Raw genomic sequence first — 24,436 nt, 5'->3', positions numbered from 1 at the left:
ATGGGGAAACATGTTTTTATAAAGCAGCTTACTTACATAAAAACAAAGAATTTGAACGCTAAGACATCCTTGTAGCCCCTTCTTTTTCGTGAAGATCTTTTGAAGAAATACTTTATCTTCTCTGTTAGCAAAAAGGAGCAAGTTCTTAGAATGTTCCTGGAGGGTCTGTAGCCACGGAGTATCAGTAGCTGTATTCCATCATTTTCAGAGTTCAGATTTGTTGATGAATTTTAAAGAAAGGATAATACTTGTGTTCTTCTTTTCTCTATTCTTCCACTCCTTTGAAAAAGGAACTTGCAGTCTGGATCTCTCATCTTGGTGTGTCTCCTGCTTAAGTTGCAGTTTCTCTCACCTACTCTTGGAAATTAATCTTTCAGGTTGAAAGGAATGTGCCTCATGTTGCCTTTGTCCACTGCAAATTTCACAAATGAAGCCTGGGCAGTTAAATGAAATAGATAATTCAACGTTGTATGTATCTGTTTTAACAAGATGGCCCCTGACTTTGTATTTTAGTTCCCAAAAGCTCTGAATCATTCAAAAGAAAACAGTAGAAGTTCTGCAGACTGTACCAAAAAGTGGTAGAACTGGTAGGCTGCAAAAGGAAATATTTGTGCATATATGTGTTGTCTGTTTTGGTTTGTATTTGGGGGTTTTATGCGTGTGTTGGCAAAACTGGTGTTCTAAAAGATGCAACTTTTCCTCCATTTGCATTTCAGCAACAATCAATATATATTGACTTTTGTCTCCTTGTGGACAGATTGCTGGTCCACTACACCCTTTTTTTTTTTCCATAATAAGTTTGCTTACTTTAAAGACAGTATATTGGCTAGGACTGGTAGGGCAAATACACTTTCTGATTTGTATTTTGTATAAAGTACACAATTTCTCAGGTGTCATCTTGTAAGTGGTTGAACACCTATCTCATTTTAAGAAAAAAAGCCAAACGTTTAAAAAAATCAGATTCTTTGGGTATTTTTTTGTATATTGGCACTGGCATAGCTTCTTTGGTTCTCTTTTTGGAATGTTTGGCCTGGTTTTTGTGTGTTGGCCATTGTTTAGCTCACCAGGAAGAAAATCTTTTATGGTTTCTTTTGTGAAAGTAGTAATGACTTGGTTCTTTCTTGCTTTTCTGCTGTCCTACATAGTCTGGAGAGCAGCTTAAATTCGAATTCTGTTGTTGCATTTCACAGTTAATTTTATTTAAGAATTTAAAGATTCTTTTGAATTCTACTTGATGTAGTCATCACCTGAAAAAGTAATAAAGTGGCTTGTTAATATGTTGTAGCTGCAGGCAAGTGTTGTGGGGTTGGTTTGGTTTTATCTCACCCCTCAGAATATCTGTAGCTCCTAGAAATGGTGTCCCACAGAAACAGTTCAAAGGGAAGGCCCAAAACCTGTTTTCCTACCGCCGAATGGATCATACTGGAGATTGTGTGTTATGGACTCATAGAATCATTTCAATTGGAAGAAACCTTTAAGATCAAGTCCCAGCTGTTAGATAAGGTGCATGCAGCTGCAAGATGCTAAAAGGTGATGATATGCAGGACTTGGGCAAATGAAATGGAATTTCTAGTTCAGTGTGTGCAGTTCCATTCTTCATTCGTGCTCATTTCTTTTTATTTCCTATTTCAGACTGCCAATGGAAACGTGGAAGCAAAGGTGGTCTGTTTCTACAGAAGAAGAGACATATCAAGTACACTTATTGTCTTGGCTGACAAACATGCAAGTAAGCCTGTTTGTGGTCAGGTTGCTTCTACACATACTGCCAAACATGGATGAAACTTTGATACTGCAATTACAAATACCAGTGTTATTATTCTTAAATGCCCCTTTTCTGCAGTCATCTTCAGCAGTATGCATAATCTGTTTTCTCTCTCCCTCTCCTACCTCCCTTATTTGTTGTTTTCTTTTCCTCAAACCTTTTAAAAACTCATTTAGTGTGTAGCTTGATTACGGAGGGGACAAGACAGAACTTTTCAGCTGGACCTGACTAAAGACATCTTCATTGCTCCACAGAAGTGAATTTTTTAATTTTAAGGATGAGATAAGATATTTTTCCTGTCTCATGTATTACTTGTTGGTATTAATTTGGTTTGTTGAGTAGATGCAAGGTGATGGACACAGTACTAACAAGCCAGAGTTACCAAAACGGACATGGTGAAAGGGAGAAAAAGATTAGGCAGGTAGAATTATTGAAGTGTTTTTACTTCTGAGCAATGAAATATGTGATATATTATAGTTCAGATTGCTTAAAATATAGCAAAAAGCATGGAGGACTGTGTCAGACCTTGTAATTCAAGGCACACAGCTAAATGAAAAAGAAGCAATCAGGTCTGGGCATGTTGAACTTACGATGTAGCTGCCAAGCATCATTGTCTTTTAATGTGCTTCTTGGCATATATATGAATAGACTGAGATGTATATGTAACACAGATCTACAGCCTTGTACTGCGCAGGGATTGATTAAATTCAGGCTTAGCAATGAATAATAATGTCTTGCTGTGTTCACAGTGCTGTAGTGCTGTTGGGGAAAACATGTAACAAACCTGGCCTCTTATTTGTAAATATGTGAATATTTTCTCTTGTATAATTTAAGTCCCGTCATTGCAACCATATCTTGGGAAAAAAAGAAAGTGGCATTGAGATGCAATTTGGCTACGGAATTGTGGTAGCAGGCAAAGCTTATTTGGTATCTCTGCAGTGCAGCGGTGTTCATTTTATCTGAGAATACTGAAGCTTAACAGGAGCTTCACCATAAACAATATAACTATTGATTCCTTCATCTGCATCAGACTTCACTAGATTTAGTAAAGAAACCCGGTCAGAATGATTCAAAGAAACTCGTGTGAGGCTGATGATGAAAAAACGTTTTAACTCGCCACAGAATCACAGAACCTATAAAAATGCTCTTTGAACCCGCAAAGGCTGAATTCTTTTTGTAGTAAGAAATTCTAAGATTTGATTTGAATGCAAACAAATAATTCATTGTTCGTATTCATTTGAGTTTGAAAGACGGGAAAATTCTTATATAGCATAATCCTGTTAATAGAGCCACCAGAGAAAACTGAATCTGCCTCTTCGTCTAAATTTCATTAGTAACTAACATTTTTTTCCCACTATGTTTCCTTCTGGTGCAGAATAAAATTGTTACTAAATGACTCCCATTTATTTAGATAGATGTGCTGTTGTGTGGCTTCTGATCTTCTTAAGGAGGAAGGAGAGTAAAATTAAGCTTTTGGACAGCCATGAATTCCTCACTCTGGGGAAAAAAAAATACATCCTTCACAATATAATGAAATTAAATTTTGTGGATGTTAAGATTTTAGTACAGATAGTCAGCATTGTTACTGACTTGGAGTTCATTTCCATAAAGTCTCCTGTTGCCTCATTTTGATGCATTTGCAGTAGATGTACGTATCTGCATCACTGATCTTTTAACTGCCTTTGTTCAGCTGATTAATGGAGCTTTTTGACTGCAGACATTTCTGGATTCACACAGTCTTCTCTTTAAGATGCCTTTATACCTACTGTTGAGATCAGTGCACGGAGACAGACAAATAATGGGAAGATATGGTCAGAACATGAATGGAGAAAGTATATGTGTGTGTGTGTGTATACATATATATTCTGTAATATTTCTTTCATTTCCAATAAAGAAAGGAAAAAGGTGATTGTCAAATGAATGTTTCAAAGTTAAAAAAAAAATATATAACACCCCCATCTTATGCTGTAGCTTGCCTAATCCATCAGATGTTTCAAACAGACCAGTCTCAGATGCATTGTCTTTTTCTCATAACTTTATAAAAAGAAGTTATTTGGGAGGAACATATTTTGTAGTTGGTGGCTGTAAAATAGTACTTGATATAAGCAATCTGGTTCTTGGATTTCGTCTGTGATCTTACTATTTTTATCACAGGATATAAAGCTTGTCTGGGCTGTCCTATAAATTGTTCAACTTTATAATGCCTTCCATACATTGTTAACACTTCTTATTCATAAGCCTCTTTAATCTCCTCAGAAGTTATTGTAGGGAATTTCTCCACCTGTTTGTGAAATGACCTGCTTCACCGGTAGGAGACTATTTAGTGTTCTTGCCCAAAGACTTTGTAGTGGTTTAAGATAGATATTGTATGCAAATAAGATTGCAGATAGAACTTAGTGGAAGAGAAGTTTACTCCTCAAGCTACTGTTGGATGCTATGGCTATATGGATTTCTATTTCTATATATAAACGAATAATTCTCTGTCTTACATAGTTTCTCATAAGTAAATATTTCCAACAGCAGAAATATAACCTCCTGACCTCCCTTCAAGCGATTCACCCCCCACATTCAAGTACTTGTGATCTGCCTTATGACCACAGTTGCTATATCAGAAGTTAGCCTGATTTGTAGAAGAATAAGTGACTAGTTGGTAGTAATGGGAGAACGGAGTAGTTCGTGCTGACTGGTTTGGCAGGTTTATGGTTAGTTTTCAGCAGCTGATGTCTAGGTGCCAGATGCACATGGCTACATGGTTTTCTAAGTGCCAAAGCTTCTAAAATTAAATGTATTGCAGTGGTGAAGTGTTGTTGCTCACTCAGTCTGTGAGTTGGCTGAGACCTGTGTACCTCAACAGGTAGAGTGGTCTGTTGAGTTGGGAAGGTTTACAAGTTTAGGTAACTCCAGTCTAAATGCAGTTTGACAGTAGCTTCACAAATGAATTCTTATTAATTTCTTCCATTTTATCCCTCTTCTCCATTTTCTTCCAACACCACATATATGGATTAAAGGAACATCAGTTTCATTAATCTACTAACAACACTTTGGCTCTGTCATAACTGAGAGTAGGAAATGGTGTTTTTTCCTCATTGGGGGATGACACAGTGAGGAATACTCTGCTGAAGGTCCAGACACTATCTCTTTGCTCCATATTCTACCTTTAATAGTGGCCATGCCTGCAAAAGATGATCACAAGAGGTTTTGGAAGAGATCATAGTAGAGGGTCTTGATAATATAACAGACTCTTTCTGAAGCATCCACATTTAAGGATTTCTATTTGTTAAAACTTTCACAGATTCCTCTAACTATGAATCAAAACCTGGGTTTTGGTAGAGAGGATAAGGCAGGCTGAGGCTTAACATAGACCTTTTGGTACTGGACCTGGGCAAAGGAATGTGATGCTGTATTGTTTGTTTCTTCAAATGTAACACTTCTGTAATATCCTTCCAAGCCGCTTAGTTGAGACGTTAAAGCACCAAGAATAAGCTTTGTTTGCCACCCAAGGAGCTGTTGTGCAGGTCCCTAGCATTTGCTTTACTCTGTTCCAAACTTTTGGACCTTATTTAATTTTTTTTTTCCTTGACATTTTTTGTTATTGATAACCATGTTGGGTAATTCTTATGCTACTAGAGACTGTCTACCAAGCTATTGTGCTCTCTAAACCTAATTTCTGTATCTTGTTTGCCTTTGTGTTTCTGAATTCTGCCATGTAGCCACCTGTACGACATCCAGAATGCAGAAAGAGGACTGGTGCTTTTCACCTCTGGTGTTGTAGAAATCCTAATCTGATCTGTAGCAAATTGCTATTCTTTCTGGTGCCTAGCAAATATTGATGTTTAATTTCACATCTCACACACGCAGTCATTTTGAATTACAATTGCTGCCTCTTGGGTTTCTCCTGCCAACTCAAAGTTTACTCTTTTTAATTATTTTCCCCCATGTATGTTAGCTTTCACACAGAGCTTGCTGTTTGTGTCCAATCTGCCTGTCTTTTATTCCCAATATAAGTTTTCTTCAAGTTTTGTTAACATGATGGTGATGATACTGTTATCAAAAATCAAATAATACTTAATCTAATACACTTTGCAGCTAGTTCTGCATAGCTGATTTACTCCTGTTTGCATTAAAATGTTTAGTTTTAAATCTGCACAATCACATCTGTCAAGCAAGGAGATTAATTTTTAAGTTGGCCTTTAGGAGAGCATTGAAGTCCAAATATACTGCACCTGCTGTATGCCCATACCCCTTATTCTGCAGACTATGGTCCTTACTTCCCAAGGGCTGCCATACTCAGAGATACAGTCTGCTTCACTGAGAGCTTGAGCTGTAAGAATGTAAAATGCAGCTATGTCAGACAGGCTTGTCCTGGAACTTGAGTTTGGGTCAGCCCCTGCTGCGATTTATAGTCGACTTAAGCCTTTGCTGTCTATGCAGAGGCAGTGACAGGGTATTGGTTACAGTTTTTGTTAAAGCCACTCTGCATGACTTCAGTGAGGCAAGGAGGTTCTGTGCTGGATTCTGCCCTGCTTTCTCCTTGCCTTGGTTCCAAATGCATTTGCCAGATTCATCCTCTTTAGCACTGAATCGTGGCTGTGGGAGAAAGGAGGGAAGATGCTTGTGTAGATTCTTGTGTTCTTTGTTATTTCTTGAAATATTCCTACCTCTGTCTTTGAGAATTGTGACAATTTTGCCTCTGTGTGTGTAGAGTTGTTTGTTACTTGTAGAGATGTCTGTCTTTTTAGAGGAAAGAAAAAAAATTGTGTGTTTTCTCACTTTGAAAGGCTGTGCATAGCAGAACTGTCATAAGAAAAAAATGTATACTTCCCACTATCCTTACTTTATTACAAAAGCTAGAGACATAAAAAAAACCCCACTAGTTTGAAGATAAACCTACCTGAAGGGATTCAGTTCCCAAGGTTAGCTTGGCTGTGCTGGGCAGTTTAATTTTGTTTGTAGATTTGAGCAGCCTGTAGTGGTTGATACAATTTTTTAAACGCTTCAGGCTATTACATATACTGATGCTATTAACTATTTTAGGTTGCTCCTATAAGGACTCTTCCTGCATTACACAGTGCACTACTCTCCCTCTCCCAAAACCTGCTATAAGTGTAGGCATTCAATGCCTTTTAATTTCTCCATCCTTCAGTTTTTAGTCAAACTAGCCTGGAACTCAACTTGCTGACTTGTTTGTGGATTGCTGCTTGGTATATTTATAGTGTAGGTCAGCAGCCACAATATTAATTTTCAACTAGAACAGAATCCCCTTCAGTAAATGAATTGCAGAACCATGAAACTGTGGCACAAACATAAATTTGGTGTTCTAGTTCCTAGGAAAGTATTAAAATGTGAGTGCATACTGCTTTATGCTTAACAGCTCATGTGCTGTAAGAGCTATTGTATGTTGCAGTCTGGTTTAATTATGCTACTTTTTTTTCCCTTTCCTTGCTGGAGCAGCTTACCTGAGGGGCATATAAACCACAGATCTTTTTCCAGGACAGTAAAACAGTGATAAATTGTGGGGAACCTGAAGGTATATAATTTTTTGTCGCCCCCTTTGGCATAATGGCAGCCTATTTAAAACTAAACTAATTTTAGTGTTTTATAAAACAGAGATCTCTCCTTTCCAATTGCTTTATTTTGGGGATATATGTGAGGATTATAGTTAACTAATCTTAAGGGTGTATAAGTCATAACTACGCCTGTATGTGTTTCTGACTAGAAAAGGTTCTTGGCAACAACTGTTAAATTAAGCTTCAGGCACGAATCTGCTCTTTGTGAGTGCTACTGCAATAAAATTAGAGTTTTACAATTCATGTATGAAACTTTACAGCTCATTCTACTACAGTCTGGGAAACTTATCCCATAGGTTTGGAAAATATAGTAACTGCCTCAATTTGTTAGGAAAGGGAAAAGTCTGAATGTTTTCCAGTCCTTCATTGGGGAGAAGCTTAGCTTTTTAAAAAAATATTTTGCCTGTTACAGCTTTATCTTGCATAATTGACAAGATACTGATGAACACAAAGCATACCAGTAGTTTATTTCTTACAAGGTGCCTAGAGATGTTTTGGATCAGTTATGTATCAGTGTGGGTGTGATTTCATTTGTTTAGCTTGGCGTTAGTTTAAAAAACTGGTTGGGTTGAGATTGAATAATTCAGAGCCTGAGGTGGCAGATCCTGACTGCAGACTAAAGCAAGGTTTTGAAATGCAGGAGCATTGCACTCAAATGTGTGGTGTGATAGGGCAGGGTGGGGTTGCTAGAGTGGCTTTAGGCAGCTGGTGGCATTCCATTTAATCTTCTGTCTGGCTATGGTTGGGGTGAAGAGAACACATTAAATAAGGAAACCAACCTTTTCAGTGAACATTTAGTGCAAAAGCTGTTGGGATAGCACAGTCAGTTACCTTGACAGAGGAGTACAGTCTAAGGTAGTTGATGCCTGACAAAGAGGAAAGGCTTTGATTTTATTGCCTTGATCGTGCTATGTCAGCTTCTTTCTCGTGAATCTAACAGTGCAGTGATGGTCTCCAAGAGCAGCTCCCTTCAGAGCTTGTCTACTGGTGGCAGATCTGTGTGGCTTTCAGCTTGGTGAGCCAGTGTGACCTGCAGGCACCTGGAATACATTGATCCCAGTGGTAAATATATACAGCTCTTCACAGACATCATTTAAGCAACCTCTACTAGTTACCTAATTGTTCACTTGTCTGAAATAGGTTTCAGAGGAAGTAAGATTTAGTCTCAATAATGTGTACTGTTTAACAAAGATTTTGGAGCAGCTCATCCTGATTGGCTCAGGAGCAGTACCTACACTGTTCTTGATGATCAACTTTGTCTCTTTGTAACTAGGAGAAATGGAAGAAGAGATGGAAAATCCAGAAATGGTTGATTTACCAGAGAAACAGAAACATCAGCTACGACATCGTGAGTTGTTTCTCTCTCGACAGCTGGAGTCTCTGCCAGCCACACACATTAGGTAATGACTGCTTTCTCCCAGTGCTTTTAATCAAAAAACAAATGGCATTATTATTATTCAAGTATTCTTGAATGTGAGATTAAACTCTGTGTACAACTGTAGTAATGCCATTTTGTGAACCGTGTGAGCATTGAAAGTCTTTCTTCATAAAATGTTTCTCTTTCTTTTAGAGGCAAATGCAGTGTTACTCTGTTAAATGAGACAGAATCCCTTAAATCATATCTGGAACGGGAGGTATGAACCATTTTGTGAATTGTCAAGCTTCAACATTTTATTTTAACAGAATTTAGGGGTGGTGACTTTCACAAGTTTTCTGGTAGGAGAGTGGCTCTTTCATTTCTGCACATACTGGGCATTGGCATTGGGAAGCTGTAGGCCCCATGCAATTTTCATTCTGGTGTACAACTCTAGAGGCCAGACCTGCTGTTTACATCCTTGTGACTGTAAGCTGCCGCTTCTATAAGAGAGCTCTACTTGCTCATGACACTGGCAGTCAGAAAGTTCAAACCTGGAGGCTCATGCCCCAGATAAGGTGGGGTAGGAGATGCAGTAAATATAAGAGGGAGCAAGCCAGCAGGCTGTATTTTTTTGTATTTTCTTTATCTTGAAATCTTGCAGATTTATGTTAATATGATTTAAGCTTGATCTTGTGTCAGATTTGAGGAGTTTAGTTCCCTGCTTTTTGAGTTCAGTTGGAAATATTTATATGTAGCACTTCATATGCCATTACAGACACTTAGATCCTTGAAAAACAGCTTCTCAGTTAACTTAAGTCCTGCAGAAATTTACCCAACCTGACTCTTTAAAGATACCTTTCATACCAAACACTTGAAACTGAATTGTCTTGCTCTGTTAATTGTTGTTCAGAATACAGAGCATACTCATAGTTGGGCTTTCCTTTTAAATGCTGTTTTAGCTTTTGTTAGTATTTAAGTATAAGGTTAATTTTGATCTGATATTCTAGTTTAAGAGAATTTGAAACAAAGCACAGGGATTAAATAGCTGGGTTTCTGTTTGGAATGTGAGTCTGCAATGTGAGTCTGCTCAGGGCTGCTAACTGGCAGCACATCAAACAAGGGCTGTTGTATTCAGGAATGCTTCTAACCAGCTAGCAGCCTGGAATATGCTGACTTGAAAACAAAAGTTAATCAAACTTAAAATTATTTTAGATTTACTCATACCCAGCTTTTGAGAAATGTTCTTTCTCGATTGCTCCCAACACCTTTTTATTATCACTGATGTTACCAGTAGGTATGCAGAGACAGAGAAGGGAGCTGGCTTCCTCTAATCATTCAACTGCTCAGTTGCAGATGTAGAAATAGAAAGATATTTCTTTTTTTCATCCTTCTTTCTGAACTCTCAAAATGCAAGATGAGTGATGTGAGTTATTTTTAAAACAGAGCAGTCACTTAGAAATTTCACAGAATGTGAGAGCTCCCTGAATGTGTCCTGTCACTTAGCATGGTTTTTTGCTGTGGTGCAAACTAACTTGGGCAGATGGTAAAGAAATGAAAAGCTCAAGAACATAAATGTGCTTGGCTGAAGGGTAAAGAGATTGAGAAAAGGAGATAGTCACTGCTTGGTGAGTTCCTAACACTGGTGTTGTTTTGAACTGTTTCTTGAAATTTCCCCCCCTGTCCCTAAACTCTTCTTTGCTTTCAAAATGTTTGGTTTAATTTTTTAAACATGGCTTCTGTCGATAAAGCCTAAGCAGTTCTAAGGCATCTGTCATTAGATTCTCTCTGTGTTATGACCACTGTAAGTATATTTTAAGCCTGATCCTGCCTGCCTCAGCAGAGCTTACACACGTAGGCAGACATTTTTGAGGTGACAGTAAGCACAGCAAAATTTACATTTGTATTATCTCTGGTTTCCTCCTTCTGTTCTCTCTTCCTTGGAGAAATTTCTCCATTCAACTTGGAGAGCATTGACTTTTTACTGTGCCTGGAAAAATGTGGTTTGTAGCAGGAGTGAGTAATAGGAAGAAAAAGAAGGAACTGGAAAGCCTGAATTTCCTATAGATTTGGAATTCCCATGGAGATCAAGACAAGGGCACAGCCAGTTACAGCAAAATGTCTATATTCTTCAGGAGACTTTTATTTGTACCATCTATTTTACTGCTCTACTAGGATATATCTGGAGGCTTGTGTAAATTTTGCCTTCTGGGCAGGATACCTGGCATTTCTGTTCCTTTCAATACTCCCCCTAAAAATAAAATGCTCTCTAGTTAAATATATTTCCCTCCTTCCCTCAAACTGACGTAATGAAAGTATGTTTGCAAGCTGTAAAGAACTAACCACTGTTCCTGTACCGGACTTTATCTTTGAGCTCATTTTGTTTTTCCACTTCTACAGTTTCTAAGTGGCTCTGTTTCTTGGTGTATAGCTACAGGTAGCCTTGGGACTTGGGTAGGAAAGCTCTGAGTACATGTCTAACACTTGAGAATGTCATGGCTTAATTGTAACTCTGGGCAGGCCACTTTAGTTTTTCCAAATGCTGGTAATTTCTGGCATATGAAATTAAAAGAGACAATGCTTCTTTTTCTTTGCTGTTGAAAACTGCATACACAATTTTGATGGCTAAAATGAACATGAAGGATTTTAAAGAGCCATATTGTTTTGTTGTGAACACTACTCTTGTGAAGCTCTGCTGAAAAGATGTTCTTGCTTGTGTAGTGGTGGTTGGGAGTTCATGTGTGCTTTAGTGTTACATGACAGTCTGCTTTGTTCCTTGGACTAGAGTTTGCATTGGCACTAACCTGACATCTATTAATGCTTTTAGGCATCCTACTCAGTTTGCATGATCTGGATTTTATGCTTCTGTGGGGGAAGATGGTAATGGTATTGCATTACCTCTGGGGATTACAGCCTGTGTTCTAACTTGGGCCCTTTATTTCCCATCTTTTCTCTGTTGAAGAGGCTCTGGTCAGGGAAAAGAGCCCTTATTTCTTTCATTGAACCTGCTTGACTAGAGACAGTGTGAAACAGAAGGATGGGGTTTATTTTGTAGGGAAGGTTTATGCTGGTAATCACTAAAAGACAAGCAATCAAATATCATCTATTTTATACAGCAATGTCATTCATTTCAGATTCAATCGTATCCTCCCACCCTAAAACCCAACCACAGACAACCCTCCTGGTAGACTCGTCTGGATGTTGGAACAGCATTTTGCCTAGTGTTAGCTATGACTTTTATCTTGTTACCATGATACAAGATGAGATTGTTCTTGCCCTTGAAGTTCATGCTTTCATGGTGGGGAAGCAACCTGTGTTCTGCTGGAGGAGATGGGTGTGAATTGCCTCTTGTGCTGTGCTGCTACCTTTTTATGCAGCAGCTTTCTTAAGTAGTTAAGCAGGTTTAGCTGGTTTGCTTGGCTCTTTGTGGGTGGTTTTGGTTTAGTGTGGTGGGGGTTTGTTGTTTTGTTTTTTTTTGTTCCCTCCCCACCATGTCGATTTCTTCTTGGAAAAATGCTGGGGTTTATTAAAATTAGAACAGAAAATACAGAGATGCCATGTTTAACAGTCTTTAATTTCTCTGACTGGAGGTATTATATATGTAAAGAAAACACAGGAGCCCTTACTTCTGTGGCATCAGCCTTAGATTAAGAAGTGTAATGTGCAGGGCTGGTGAACAGAACTGGCCTGTATCTTTGCAGCCCTAGCCCCCAGTGTTTTTGCCATGTTACTGGGGAAGCTCCCAGTGATTCTTCCTTTGTATGACAGATTGGGAGGCTCTTTTCCTTCACCACCTCCTTGTGAGGATGAACAGGGCTTGGAACTGATGCCAGTTTTGCCCTAATTCTTCTGGCATGCTGTTAACACATACAAATATAGGGAAAAGGAAAATGAGTTGAGCATGAGGTGAGATGTATTTAACAGGGTGCCTGCTACTGACACAGAAAATATGGGGAAGAAGAGATGGAAACCTGAGATGTGAAAAATGGCACATAGCATATCCTATGTCTCTGTTCAGAAGCACTTGTCTTTCCTGGTGATGGTGTTGCTGTGGGCAGAGGTGATGAAGGGTCTCTTATTTCTTGTCATACTAGAGCTCTCTTTCTGTCTCTCATCCTGTGCTTGACTTTGGAGCATACCTGGCCTCCAGTGTGTCTCTCCATAGGTATAGCTAAGTACTTATCCATGCAGAAAAGATGAATTATTTATACTGTACAGGTTTGAGTAGTTACAGTTTTAACCATAGAACTATTGAGGTTGGAAGAAACATTGTGAGCTCTAGATCTTGGATCTCAAATCCCACCACTGCTGCTAAACCAATGCCACTAAATGGTGTTCTTGAGCACCACATCCATGTGTCTTTTAAATATTTCCAGGGATGGTGGCTCCACCAGTTTACTGGGCAGCCTTTTCCAATGCTTGATAACCTTTACTGTGAAGAAATTTTTCTAATATCCAATCTGAACCTCTGGCACAACTTGAGGCTGCTTCCTCATGTTGCATATGAGAAGAGACCAACCCCCACCTTGCTCCAGCCTCTTCTGAGGTAGTTGTAGAAGGTAGTGAAGTCTCCCCTCAGCCCCCTCATCTGAAAACTAAACATCCCCAGTTGCCTCAGCCATTCCTCATAAGACTTGTGTTCAAGGCCTTTCACCAGTTCAGTTGTTCTTCTTTGGACAGGCTCCAGCACCTCAATGTTCCTAAATTTGGAGTGTTTCCTTTGTCCAGCTTGACAGGACATTGTTATTCAGATATGGCTTCTGCTTTAATCTTACACATGGAGGCAACAGAAACCAAGCAGCATTTCAGCCATTTCCTCATCTATTTGAACAGTAAAGGCAAATTAGTGTATTGTCACCTGCAGCTAATTACTGCTGCTGCCAAATCTGCTACCCCCCTGCCAGTAATGAGCAGAAAGAAACATAGTGATGTCAGCTTAGGCGGTGCTGGACAAATTGGTTAGTAGTGCATCTCTGTGTCAAAAGCCAAGCATGCTGTAGTCTACATTAGCAGGAGCTTATTGAGCAGATGGAGGGAACTGATTTGTCACCTCAGTTCATTGCTTACAAGACCACTTCTGGATTGCCATGTCCAGCTTTGGTCCTCCCAGTGCCAGAGAAGCATTAGAATCATACAATCATAGGATGCCAGAGTTGGAAGGGACCTCTGAAGGTCATCTAGTCCAACCCCCTCTGCATTAAGCAGGAACATCCTCAACTAGTTCAGGCTGCCCAGAGCTCTGTCGAGCCTGACTTTGAATGTCTCCAGGGATGGGGCCCAATCACCTCCCTGGGCAAGCTGTTCCACCACCCTGATGGTAAAGAACCTGTTCCTAACATCCAATTTAAATCTGCTCTTCTTTAGTTTGAAGCTGTTGCCTCTTGTCCTATCACTGCAGGCCTTTGTAAACAGTTCCTCTCCAGCCTTCTTGAGGATCCCCTTCATGTGTTGGAAGGCTGCTGTTAGGTCTCCTCCAACCCTCCTCTTCTCTGGACTGAACAACCCCAGCTCCCTCAGCCGGTCATTGTAGCAAAGGTGCTACATTGACAGAGTAGAGCAAGTCCAGCAGAGACCACAGAGATGGTCTGAAGTTTCATGTCTATGCAGTATTTCATTGGTATGAAGTTATGCTTTAGTTTGTACCAGTATTTCTGTGCAGATACATCACTAGCATCTGATACTGGTGTATGGGAAGTGCAATTTTGTGTTCTGAAACAGCTGATATTACTAAAAATTATCTCTTGGCCCTTCTGAGCCTCAGTTGTGCAAGAGGAGCTTCATTCACTTCAAAGACTGTTTCAAGGTAATGGCTGCTTTAGAGGAAGGCTGGTACACATAACATAGAGGAAAGTGACAGCATATAAGGGAGGAGTTTTAAACTGTCCACTCTGGTTGATTCTATGATTTATTGTTGGTTCACCTCATTAAGAATATCTATATAGGTAACAAACTTACATTGTAAAAGTTGGTGGTATATATGCAAAGCTGAAAGTAAAAGCTAATAATACTGTTTGCTTTTTTTGCTCTTGTTTTATTTCTAGGATTTCTTCTTTTATTCACTAGTGTATGATCCTCAACAAAAGACCCTGCTCGCTGATAAAGGAGAGATTCGAGTTGGAAACAGATACCAGGCAGATATAACAGATTTACTAAAGGAGGGTAATTCCCATAATTTCTTTAAATTGCCAAGAGGCCATGGCAAATGTAGCCACTTTGTGTGCAGCCTGCGTGGGTGTGGGAGATGGAAGCTTCAACTGCCAGGTCATGCATACAACGATGGCCTGATTTGTTGGGTGACCTGAGCTGTTGCCCACTGAATGCAATTAGTTCTGTCTCAAACCAGTCTTTAAGTGGGCGTTTGTCCAAATCATAGAAGTTGTTGAAGCAAATTGAATTAATTGCCCCTCTCAGAGCCTGCACACTTTTTATTAAGAGATTTCAGAATTTCCATGGGAAACACAAATTTTCATTGCTTCTGTAAAGCCTTTTGTGTTTTTAATCAAGCCCCCCTTCCCTTTATGAACCCTTTCCAAATTACTGCCAATTAAATGCTGTCTCTCCTCATCAATTTGCCTGTTTCTGCTGCCTGTTTCTCAGAGCCCTCTCCCCATCCCAAGTGTTGGCTGCCAGCCTAGGCTTCTCACCTGCACAACAGGCAGGAGGAAGAATTTGCTGGCCTGAATGTGCTGTAAGACTCAGGCTGCCCCCACTGCATCATGGAGTGGTAGAACCACTAGGACCTTGGCCCAAAGAAAAGGGAGCAGTAGCAGTAACTGATATTAGTTACCAAACATTAGCTAACTTTTTATTTGTCTTTGTGCTACTCCAGAAGTGGATGGAAAAACTGGGAGTGATGGCATCTAACTGCACCTTTCTGAGACTCATGTAATGCATGGGGAAAGGTCTCTCAGCACATTTCTAATAGAGTATGAGTTGTGGCCCTGTTTGAAAGGACTTTCTCCAGACTGGGCAGAGATGAGTCCAAAGAGAAGCTTCTCTCTTTGCTTAGGAGCTTTGCTGATGCTGTTAGCTTTATGTTAGAAAATGCAAACAAAATATTCAGGAATCTTGTTTAATTTGTCTATAAAACTGGTGTTTATTCAGCAGCTGGGCAAGCTGAAGTGAGGATGAACTAATTTGAAAGGCATTCTTTTCCCTCAGTGGACCAACATGCAGCTTTAGAAAACGATAATCTCCAGATGTTTTCAAGAGTGCAGAAAAAATAAGTCTCAGTAGCTTCTGTGTTTTTCCAAGGTGTTTTGGTTTGCGTAGAGTCAGGAAAATAGAAGCAAGTGAGTCTGATGCCACAGTTTCCCATTTGGCAAGCAGCTGATCCAAATGGACCAGCTACACTTTACTGGCTGAGCACTGCTACAAGTGTCCTTCTTTTTCCCCAGGAACTGCTGCAAGATAAAGAGAAGGGAAGAGAGGTTAAAGAGGGGCTGTCAGTATGGGAGAGGGATGTAGTCTATTTCCCATTACATGTGCTCTTGAAAACCACTTATTGAAATTCTGATTGCCTGAGTCAGACAAACTGTCAATCTGTAACTGTCATGGATAGAGGTGAATGACATTTTCACAGTGGCCTGTTAGGCAAAGTAGCAATGAAGTTATTGTGAGGTAAAAAGAAAATCTAGAAAGTATATTTTGAAACAGCCATACCAACCGTTTCTGATCTGTTTATCAACCAGGTGAGGATGATGGAAGAGATCAGTCAAAACTGGAAACAAAAGTTTGGGAAGCCTTTAACCCACTAGTAGACAAGCAGATAGACCAGTTCCTGGTGGTAGCACGGTAAGAGCATTTTACCTCTCTTTTGAATAAGCAGATGTTAACAACTCTTCCAAGCGCTTTCTGTGCTCTTTTTTGCTTTCCCAGTTGGAGTGCTGGTTTTGGTTGCTTGATTTCGTTGCTCCATTGAAATGATAGACATATTAGATGTCTTCCTGGGAGCTGCAGGAGAAACAAATTTACAGTTTAGTTATTGCTTTTATAAAAGAGAAGCGAGTGGCATGTGAAAACTATCCTGTAATTGACGAGGTTTTTCAGATACTTCAGGCAGTACACAGAAGGCTTAGAGAACTGAATTCTTGACAGCTCATAGCTTATGTCCATTTCTCCATTTTCAAGTCCTGTGACATTTTAATGTCTGTTAGTCTTTTGCCAAGAATTCTGCTAAAGTGTTTTTGATGGATCATGGATGCTTTTTAATGCCTGGATGCTTTCTAATGCCTGGGTTCCGATAGGTAGACATGATAAAGTCTGTACAGATGGTGAGATGTGTGCTTTCATTTAAGCCAAAAGCAAAATATTTTTGTACTTTCTCATTGATACATATTTGCATGAACACAGGCCTAAACTAAATTTTAGGCCTTGATAGCAACTGGTGACTGAATCATTTGGAGGGGAGGGGGGAGGAGAAAGAAAAAGTAACGCTCTCCAAATTCTCTCTTTCAGGTAAGTTTCTAGGACTGTATGTGTGGGAAGTGGTGCAAGTAGATGGATAATTGGACCCTTTGATTGCTTTTTAGTCAGTGGAGCAAGTTACCATTGGATATGGTTGAGAGGAGTGCATAAAGTTTTACAAGCTGTTAGCCATATCTGGTTTACCGGTCTTGAGAGTTCTGTTCATTGGTTATGGTAGCTGACAGACGTGAACCCAGACTTGCCTTGGCTGAAGCAGGCAGCCCTCCCTCTAGCTATGGGAAACAGAGTTAAGTCTGTATTTCAGATACTCTGTTGAGTTGGGCACTATTTATGTCAGCCTTTTAGTTAATTTCTTTTTACCCTCTTGAGTTGCCATGCTTTGAATTTCCTCCTGAACTTTGCTGAGCGTGGCATTGCTGTGCCCATTGTGGAGTAAGTTCATGGGATGTTCTCCAGAGAGGTAGTGGTAGAGCTGCCTGGACGGAGCCCTTCAGTTCTGGTTGAAGATATTGGATGATGCAATGAGGGTGCATTGGTAACAAACAGCAGTTAATGTGTTCAGCATGCTGAGTGGTGCAAGGTCAAGAAAATACTGGGAAAGGGAAAAAAAAAAGAATTGAGGTAAATGAAGGAGATGGTGGAATGCAATGTTTTAAGTATTCAGGATGAGAAGCATGTGTACTCAAAAGTACACAACCAAAACATTTTTTCCAGGTACTTTGAAGATAAAACTTGCTACTATTAGGAATTTTGGGTAATTTTTTTTATCATGAATAATCTGAATTGCAGCACCTAAAAGCCTTTGCGTGGCCACTCGGGCCTTGTGTGAGAGGCCAGTAACAGAGCCAAGAGTGAAACTAGGTTGGTTAAAACAAAAAATGGTAACTGCAGTCCAGACTGAAGAAAATATCACAGTTCAGAATCCAGTGTTTTATTTTTACCTTTGGTTAAGCATGTGCTTTTTGTCATATGGACTTTTTTAAGGTTCATAAAGTTCATAGTGTTCTGGCTACACTGTAGAATCGCCATCAAATTTAGGTGCTTGGAAGTTTTGCTGTGCTGCTTACACAATATATAGCTGCTTCTCTTGGTCTGTGCCAACAGTAAAGCCACACTAGCTGAACTAAGTGATTTGTGTCAAGAGATTAATTCTGCTTGACTAGATGGACATAGGGAAATGGATGAAAATGGGGAGAGGATCATCCAGTGATGTGGAACAGATGGAGTGATGGGGAGAAATGGAATGTCTCCAGCAAAGGGTATCCCTGCTTCTCAAGGGCTCCCTTCTTGATAATGTTCAGGTTTCACAGTTGCTTCTAATCAAGTGAAGCACAGTACACACTGGAAAGATTCAAACTTTGTTTTCTGGGATAATTTTCAGCAGGATTGATTCAAACTGCCACTCAGCCACACAGTGGTCTGATGTTGGTGTCAGAAAGACCTAACAAGGAAGCAAGAGAGTGGAAGTGCCCTGGCAGGCAGGGGTTTGCATATAGGTTGGTTTAGATTGACCATAGAGATGCTTTGTGATGGAACTTTCCAGCTTGTGTAGGCTTTTAGTGGCAGAGCTGGTTTTGGTAGTTCTTTTTTGCTATCCATTGCTGCCTGCTGGGTTTGCCAGCACAGCTGTTTGAAGGTGGATACTGTAATGAGAGTTTCATAGAATCAACCAGGTTGGAAGAGACCTCCCAGACCATCCGGTCCAACCTATGCCCCAGCCCTATCCAGTCAACTAGACCATGGCACTAAGTGCCTCATCCAGTCTTTTCCTGAACACCTCCAGGGATGGTGCCTCCACCACCTCCCTGGGCAGCCCATTCCAATGCCCATCACTATCTCTGTGAAAAACTTCCTCCTAACATCCAGCCTATACTTCCCCTGGCACAACTTGAGACTGTGTCCCCTTGTTCTATTGCTGGTTGCCTGTCAGAAGAGACCAACCCCCACCTGGCGACAGTGTCCCTTCAGGTAGTTGTAGACAGCAATGAGGTCTGCCCTGAGCCTCCTCTTCTCCAGGCTAAACAACCCCAGCTCCCTCAGCCTCTCCTCATAGGGTTTGTGTTCCAGGCCTTTCACCAGCTTCATTGCCCTTCTCTGGACACGTTCCAGCACCTCAACATCTCTCTTGAATTGAGGAGCCCAGACCTGGACACAGCACTCAAGTGTGGCCTGACCAGTGTTGAGTACAGGGGAAAAATAACCTCTCTTGTCCTACTGGCCACACTGTTCCTGATGCAGGCCAGGATGCCATTGGCTCTCTTGGCCACCTGGGCACACTGCTGGCTCATCTTTAGCCTACTATCTATCAGTACCCCCAGGTCCCTTTCTTCCTGGCTGCTTTCCAGCCATTCTGTCTCCAGCCTGTAGAGCTGCTTGGGGTTGTTGTGGCCAAAGTGCATAACCCTGCACTTGTCCTTGTTAAATCTCATCCCATTGTCCTCTGCCCACCCATCCAGCCTGTCTAGGTCCCTCTGCAGGGCTCTCCTACCTTCCAACAGATCCACAGCTGCTCCTAGTTTGGTGTCATCTGCAAACTTACTGATGCTGGACTGAATCCCCTCGTCCAGATCATCAATAAAGATATTGAACAGGACTGGGCCCAGCACTGATCCCTAGGGAACACCACTAGTGACAGCTGCCAACTGGATGTGGCACCATTCATTCTCTGGGCTCTGCCATCCAGACAGTTCTTGACCCAGCACAGAGTGAATCTGTCCAAGCCATGAGCTGCCAGCTTGACTAGGAGCTTGTTGTGGCAGACAGTGTCAAAGGCTTTGCTGAAGTCCAGGTAGACTACATCCACAGCCTTCCCCACATTCACCAGGCAGGTAACCTGATGATAAAAGGAGATCAGGTTGGTGAGACAGGACCTGCCCTTCCTAAAGCCATGCTGGATGGGCCTGATCCCTTGGCTATCGTGTAGGTGCTTTGTGATGGCACCCAAGATGACCTGTTCCATCACCTTGCCTGGCACTGAGGTCAGGCTGACAGGGTCTGTAGTTTTCTGGATCCTCCTTACGACCCTTCTTGTGAATGGGTATCACATTGGCAGCTTCCAGTCTTCAGGAACCTCTCCAGTTAGCCAGGACTGTTGATAAATGATGGAGAGTGGCTTGGCCAGCTCAGCTGCCAGCTCTCTCAGCACCCTGGGATGGATCCCATCCAGTCCCATGGACTTGTGAGGATCCAAATGACGCAGCAGGTCCCTTACTGCTTCCTCATGGATTAGAGGGGTACTATACTGGACCCTGACTCCATCTGCCACTTCAGGAGTCCAGCTGTCCTGGAGACAACCTGTCCCACTATTGAAGATTGAGGCAAAGAAGGTGTTAAGCACCTCTGCCTTTTCCTCATCCTTTGTCACTCTATTCCCCTCTCTAACAAGGACTGGAGGTTGTCCTTGGCCCTTCTCTTGCCATTCATGTATTTATAGAAACATTTCTTATTTTCCTTGACAGCTGTGGCCAGCCTAAATTCTAAATGGGCTTTTGCCTCTCTAATTTTTTTTCTACAAGACCTAACAACTTCCTTGAACTTTGCCTGGGACACCTCCCCTCTTTTCCAAAGGTGATACACTCTCTTTTTAATCTTTAATTCCTTCAGCAGTTCCCTGCCCATCCAGTCTGGCTGCCTCCCTCGTCGGCTCATCTTCCAGTGCAATGGCACAGCTTCTCCTGTGCCTTCAGGAGTTCTTTCTTGAAGTAGGTCCAACCTTCCTGTACCCCTTTGTTTTTAAGGGCTCTTTCCCAAGGAACTTTCTGAGTTAGTTCCTTAAATAGGCTGAAGTCTGCCCTTCGGAAGTCCAGTGTGGAGGTTCTGTTGATGCCCCTCTTGGTTTCTCCATATATTAAGAACTCTATAATTTCATGGCCACTGGACCCCAGTTACTGAGAAGATTAGTATTGCTGCTGTCTAGAATCAGCAGATTGATGCAGTTCATCATTAGATGCCACAGTTCAGCTAAAGCTGGGGATGGGGGAGTTGTGAAGCTGTAGAGATAGCAACTGGGAGTCTGGGGAAAGGACTAAGTGTGAATCACCACAGATTCAAGCAGGGTGAAGGAGGAGGTTTTTATTTTTGGCCAAATGAGATAATTGATGACGACTACTGCTTAAACATTTACCTTTTCTCTTCCTGCACTGCTTGGTACTAGTTTGTCCCTCTACATGCTCAGCTAGTTTGAGGAAGTGATCTGAGTAGAGGACAAAAGAAATATCAATCCAGCTGTTGAGGGCTTTTTTGCTGTAGTTGCTCAGGGTTCAGCTTTAGTCTACTGTGCAGGAGCACAAGGGTTTTATCCAAGTGGCGTAGCAGGCAGCCTGGGGAGTAGGGATTGCTGGAATCGATGTTCCTGTTAAAGGTTTGCATCACTAATTTCTGTAGGAATAAAACAAGGAGCATGGGGATTGTGGCCTCAGATGCAGGAGTGCCTGGAATTGTAAACTATTCAAGAATTGCTGTATTCTCATGTGAGCTATATAAAACATATACATTATACCATTTTATAAAATAAAGAGTTTTCAGATTTACTGAAACTTCCAGGAAAAAAAGCTTGCATTACTGCATTTTTCTGTCTGGTGTTGGCATCTGTCTAACTTTGGAGCACTGCTCTTGCTGTTGTGGAAGACTTTTGCCATTCATAAAGCTTATTCATGCTCAGTTTCTGTCAAAGCTCAAGTCTTGAGATAAAGGTAAAAACTCGTTGTTTGTGATCCTTGAGCCTTTCCTTGTTTCCCTTCTTACACCTAAGCCCCTATGGTCATATGAACTGAGCAGAATAAAGCATTCATAGTAACAAACCACATCTGAAGAGAACAGTCTTTGGCTCAGAACTAATGCCAAACCATGTAATCTTGTTACTGAGAAATGTAATCTGCTGCCCTCAGAAAGTGTTGGTTGAGTGTTTGTATTTATGCTTTTGTTTTGCATGCAAAGTTAACACTCAGTTAAATTTCTTTCAGGTCTGTTGGTACGTTTGCCCGAGCACTAGATTGCAGTAGTTCTGTCAGACAGCCAAGTTTGCACATGAGTGCTGCAGCAGCCTCCAGGGACATCACGCTGGTAAGATTTTGAAGAGGACCTTAAGTTTTTGAGAGATGCAAAATATTCACCTCAGCAATAACAACTGGCAAAGAGAGAGGGGCAGATGGGGCCTGCTGTGAAGCAGATCCTGTCTTTGTAAAGGAACTCTTTGTTTGCATATGAAGTAACTTTTTCTGGCCTTGTGTGCCTCCTGTGATCCAGCATGGATAATTCTACGTGATAATGTTTCATGTGTTTCGTTTCACTACAATGTTTTGATGACATTCTTGCCTGGGTTCAGTAGCTGTCTTGAGTAGAATGCAAATGATGAGCTGCTTATCTGCGCTGTTAGATTGCCAAAATGCCGCTCCTCATCACTTCCCCAGTACCAGGTTGTCATGGGCATCGATGGGCAAGATGATCTTGGGGTGAAGAAGGCTTGTGGCCAGATAAGAAATTTCAATTGATTCTGTTCTTATTTTGATGAGCTCCGTTTTAGAGTACCTGAAGAGTTGGTGATGTTGTTAATATTTTGCAATCACAAATGATTCCAGAGAGGTAGAGGAGTGGGAAAACTTAACTTCTCTGTTTAATGCAAATCTGTATAGAACGTATGAAGTCTCCAGGGAACTGTTATCAAAGCCTCACCTCGTAACTGGAATAACGTGCCATCGTATATAAAACACATTCCAGGATAGGTTAATTATGCACGTGCACAAAACTGGTATGATGAAAGGCAAATAACATCCTGATTAAAACTACAGAAATCAGGAAATAAAGCCAGGCTTTCGTTTACTAATACCATTTCCTCCCCCGCAACATATTCTCAGTTCTTGTAAATCACAAATTGCAGACAGTTGTAGTGCAGCTTTCTGAGAAGTAATTGCTCCTGGGAGTAATTCTTTTTTCCTACTCAGCTAGTGTGTGTGACTTGACTAGAATTTTTTGGGGGGGATTTCTGGCCTTCGAGGTGACTATATGCATGTGTTGCTGCTCTTAAATACTTTTATATGCATTTTTGTGGATTATTTGACAAAGTGCATGAGTGAATTTATTATAAAATATGCTCTTGGACCTCTGTCTTCATGTCCCATGTGTGGATGATACCTAGCAGCCTCTCTGGTGGAGTAAGTCCCTGAAGGTGTTCAAGAAAAGACTGGATGAGGCACTTCATGCCATGGTCTAGCTGACTGGCTAGGGCTGGGTGCTAGATTGGACTGGATGATCTTGGAGGTCTCTTCCAACCTGGTTGATTCTATGATTGTATAAGTGGGTTTCTATTATGTCTGTTTTTTTATGAGTGATGGAACCAATGAGTGGCTAAGTAGGAATTATTTATATGCAAGGGCTTGTGTTCCATGGATCCCTCTATTCATGAACATTAAACTTGTCCACTGACAAATGTTCCCATATCAGACCAACCATAAGTTTTTCCTGACTTTGTGTTAGGTATAGAATACTGCACCTACACTCTGGGTGCAGAGTTGTTATTGCTGTTTCACTGCTGAGCATTTTTTCTCCCTAGGTGCTTGTCTTTACATGTATCTTTCTCTTTTGCAACCGTGTAGTTCCATGCTATGGACACTTTGCACAAAAATGTCTATGACATTTCCAAGGCAATCTCTGCGCTTGTGCCACAAGGTGGGCCAGTCCTGTGCAGGGATGAAATGGAGGAGTGGTCTGCTTCAGAGGCAAACCTCTTTGAGGAAGCACTAGAAAAATATGGCAAAGATTTCACTGACATTCAGCAAGATTTTGTAAGTATCTAAAGTGAGGGCCCACATGGTCACCAATTCTGATCAGTGACAGAGTTAGTTCACAGCTTGTCTAAACTGTGTGCTTTTTCTTCATGTTGAAGAGGGCATTGAACTAGAGCATGTGTCTTGCTGTAGATTGGTGAAGGGCATACCTCGTTCTGATGACAGCCTGTTGTAGAGTCTAATTTCACATCACAGATGATAGTTTTTCCTTTAGAGATGTTAATTTAAAATGATCTGCTCCACTACAGCTGAGGGAGAATTTAGAAGAGTGTTGTGACAGCCTAGCTGCTGTAGATTAATTTGTGTTTGAAGGAGAATAAGTATTGGGCCTTCTGAGACATGAACATGTAGTCACTTTTATAATGTCATTTCAGAAAGGGCTCTTTGAAAGTTCAAAAAGGATATTTTGGGCATCCAAGGCAAGTATCCTGTAGTTTGGCCAAAGCTCCACCCTAGGTGTTTAGCCTGTAGATTGAGTGGAGCACTGTGAAGAGAGATAGGTTTCACTGTATTGAGTCTGCTGGAACAAAAGTATTGTCAGCAT

The 24,436-nt window shown here is 41.0% G+C and overlaps 1 protein-coding gene across 4 annotated transcripts in view; it reads left to right on the top strand.

The window, feature by feature from the left end:
* The window catches only part of MTA1 (metastasis associated 1), a 92,913-nt gene that overhangs the window by 19,971 nt on the left and 48,506 nt on the right, over positions 1 to 24,436 (top strand). For all 4 annotated transcript variants that reach the window (XM_064147203.1, XM_064147204.1, XM_064147205.1 and 1 more), the window contains exons 3-9: positions 1,633 to 1,726; positions 8,603 to 8,729; positions 8,900 to 8,963; positions 14,725 to 14,842; positions 16,375 to 16,477; positions 22,072 to 22,171; positions 23,701 to 23,889. In XM_064147203.1, coding sequence (XP_064003273.1) covers positions 1,633 to 1,726; positions 8,603 to 8,729; positions 8,900 to 8,963; positions 14,725 to 14,842; positions 16,375 to 16,477; positions 22,072 to 22,171; positions 23,701 to 23,889 — 795 coding nt within the window. The remainder of the gene's footprint in view (positions 1 to 1,632; positions 1,727 to 8,602; positions 8,730 to 8,899; positions 8,964 to 14,724; positions 14,843 to 16,374; positions 16,478 to 22,071; positions 22,172 to 23,700; positions 23,890 to 24,436) is intronic.

The sequence above is a fragment of the Pogoniulus pusillus genome, chromosome 8, assembly GCF_015220805.1.
Source record: "Pogoniulus pusillus isolate bPogPus1 chromosome 8, bPogPus1.pri, whole genome shotgun sequence".
NCBI classification, from domain to species: Eukaryota; Metazoa; Chordata; class Aves; order Piciformes; family Lybiidae; genus Pogoniulus; species Pogoniulus pusillus.
The sequence above is the reverse complement of the archived record's forward strand: the minus strand, read 5'-3'. Positions and strand labels throughout refer to the sequence as shown.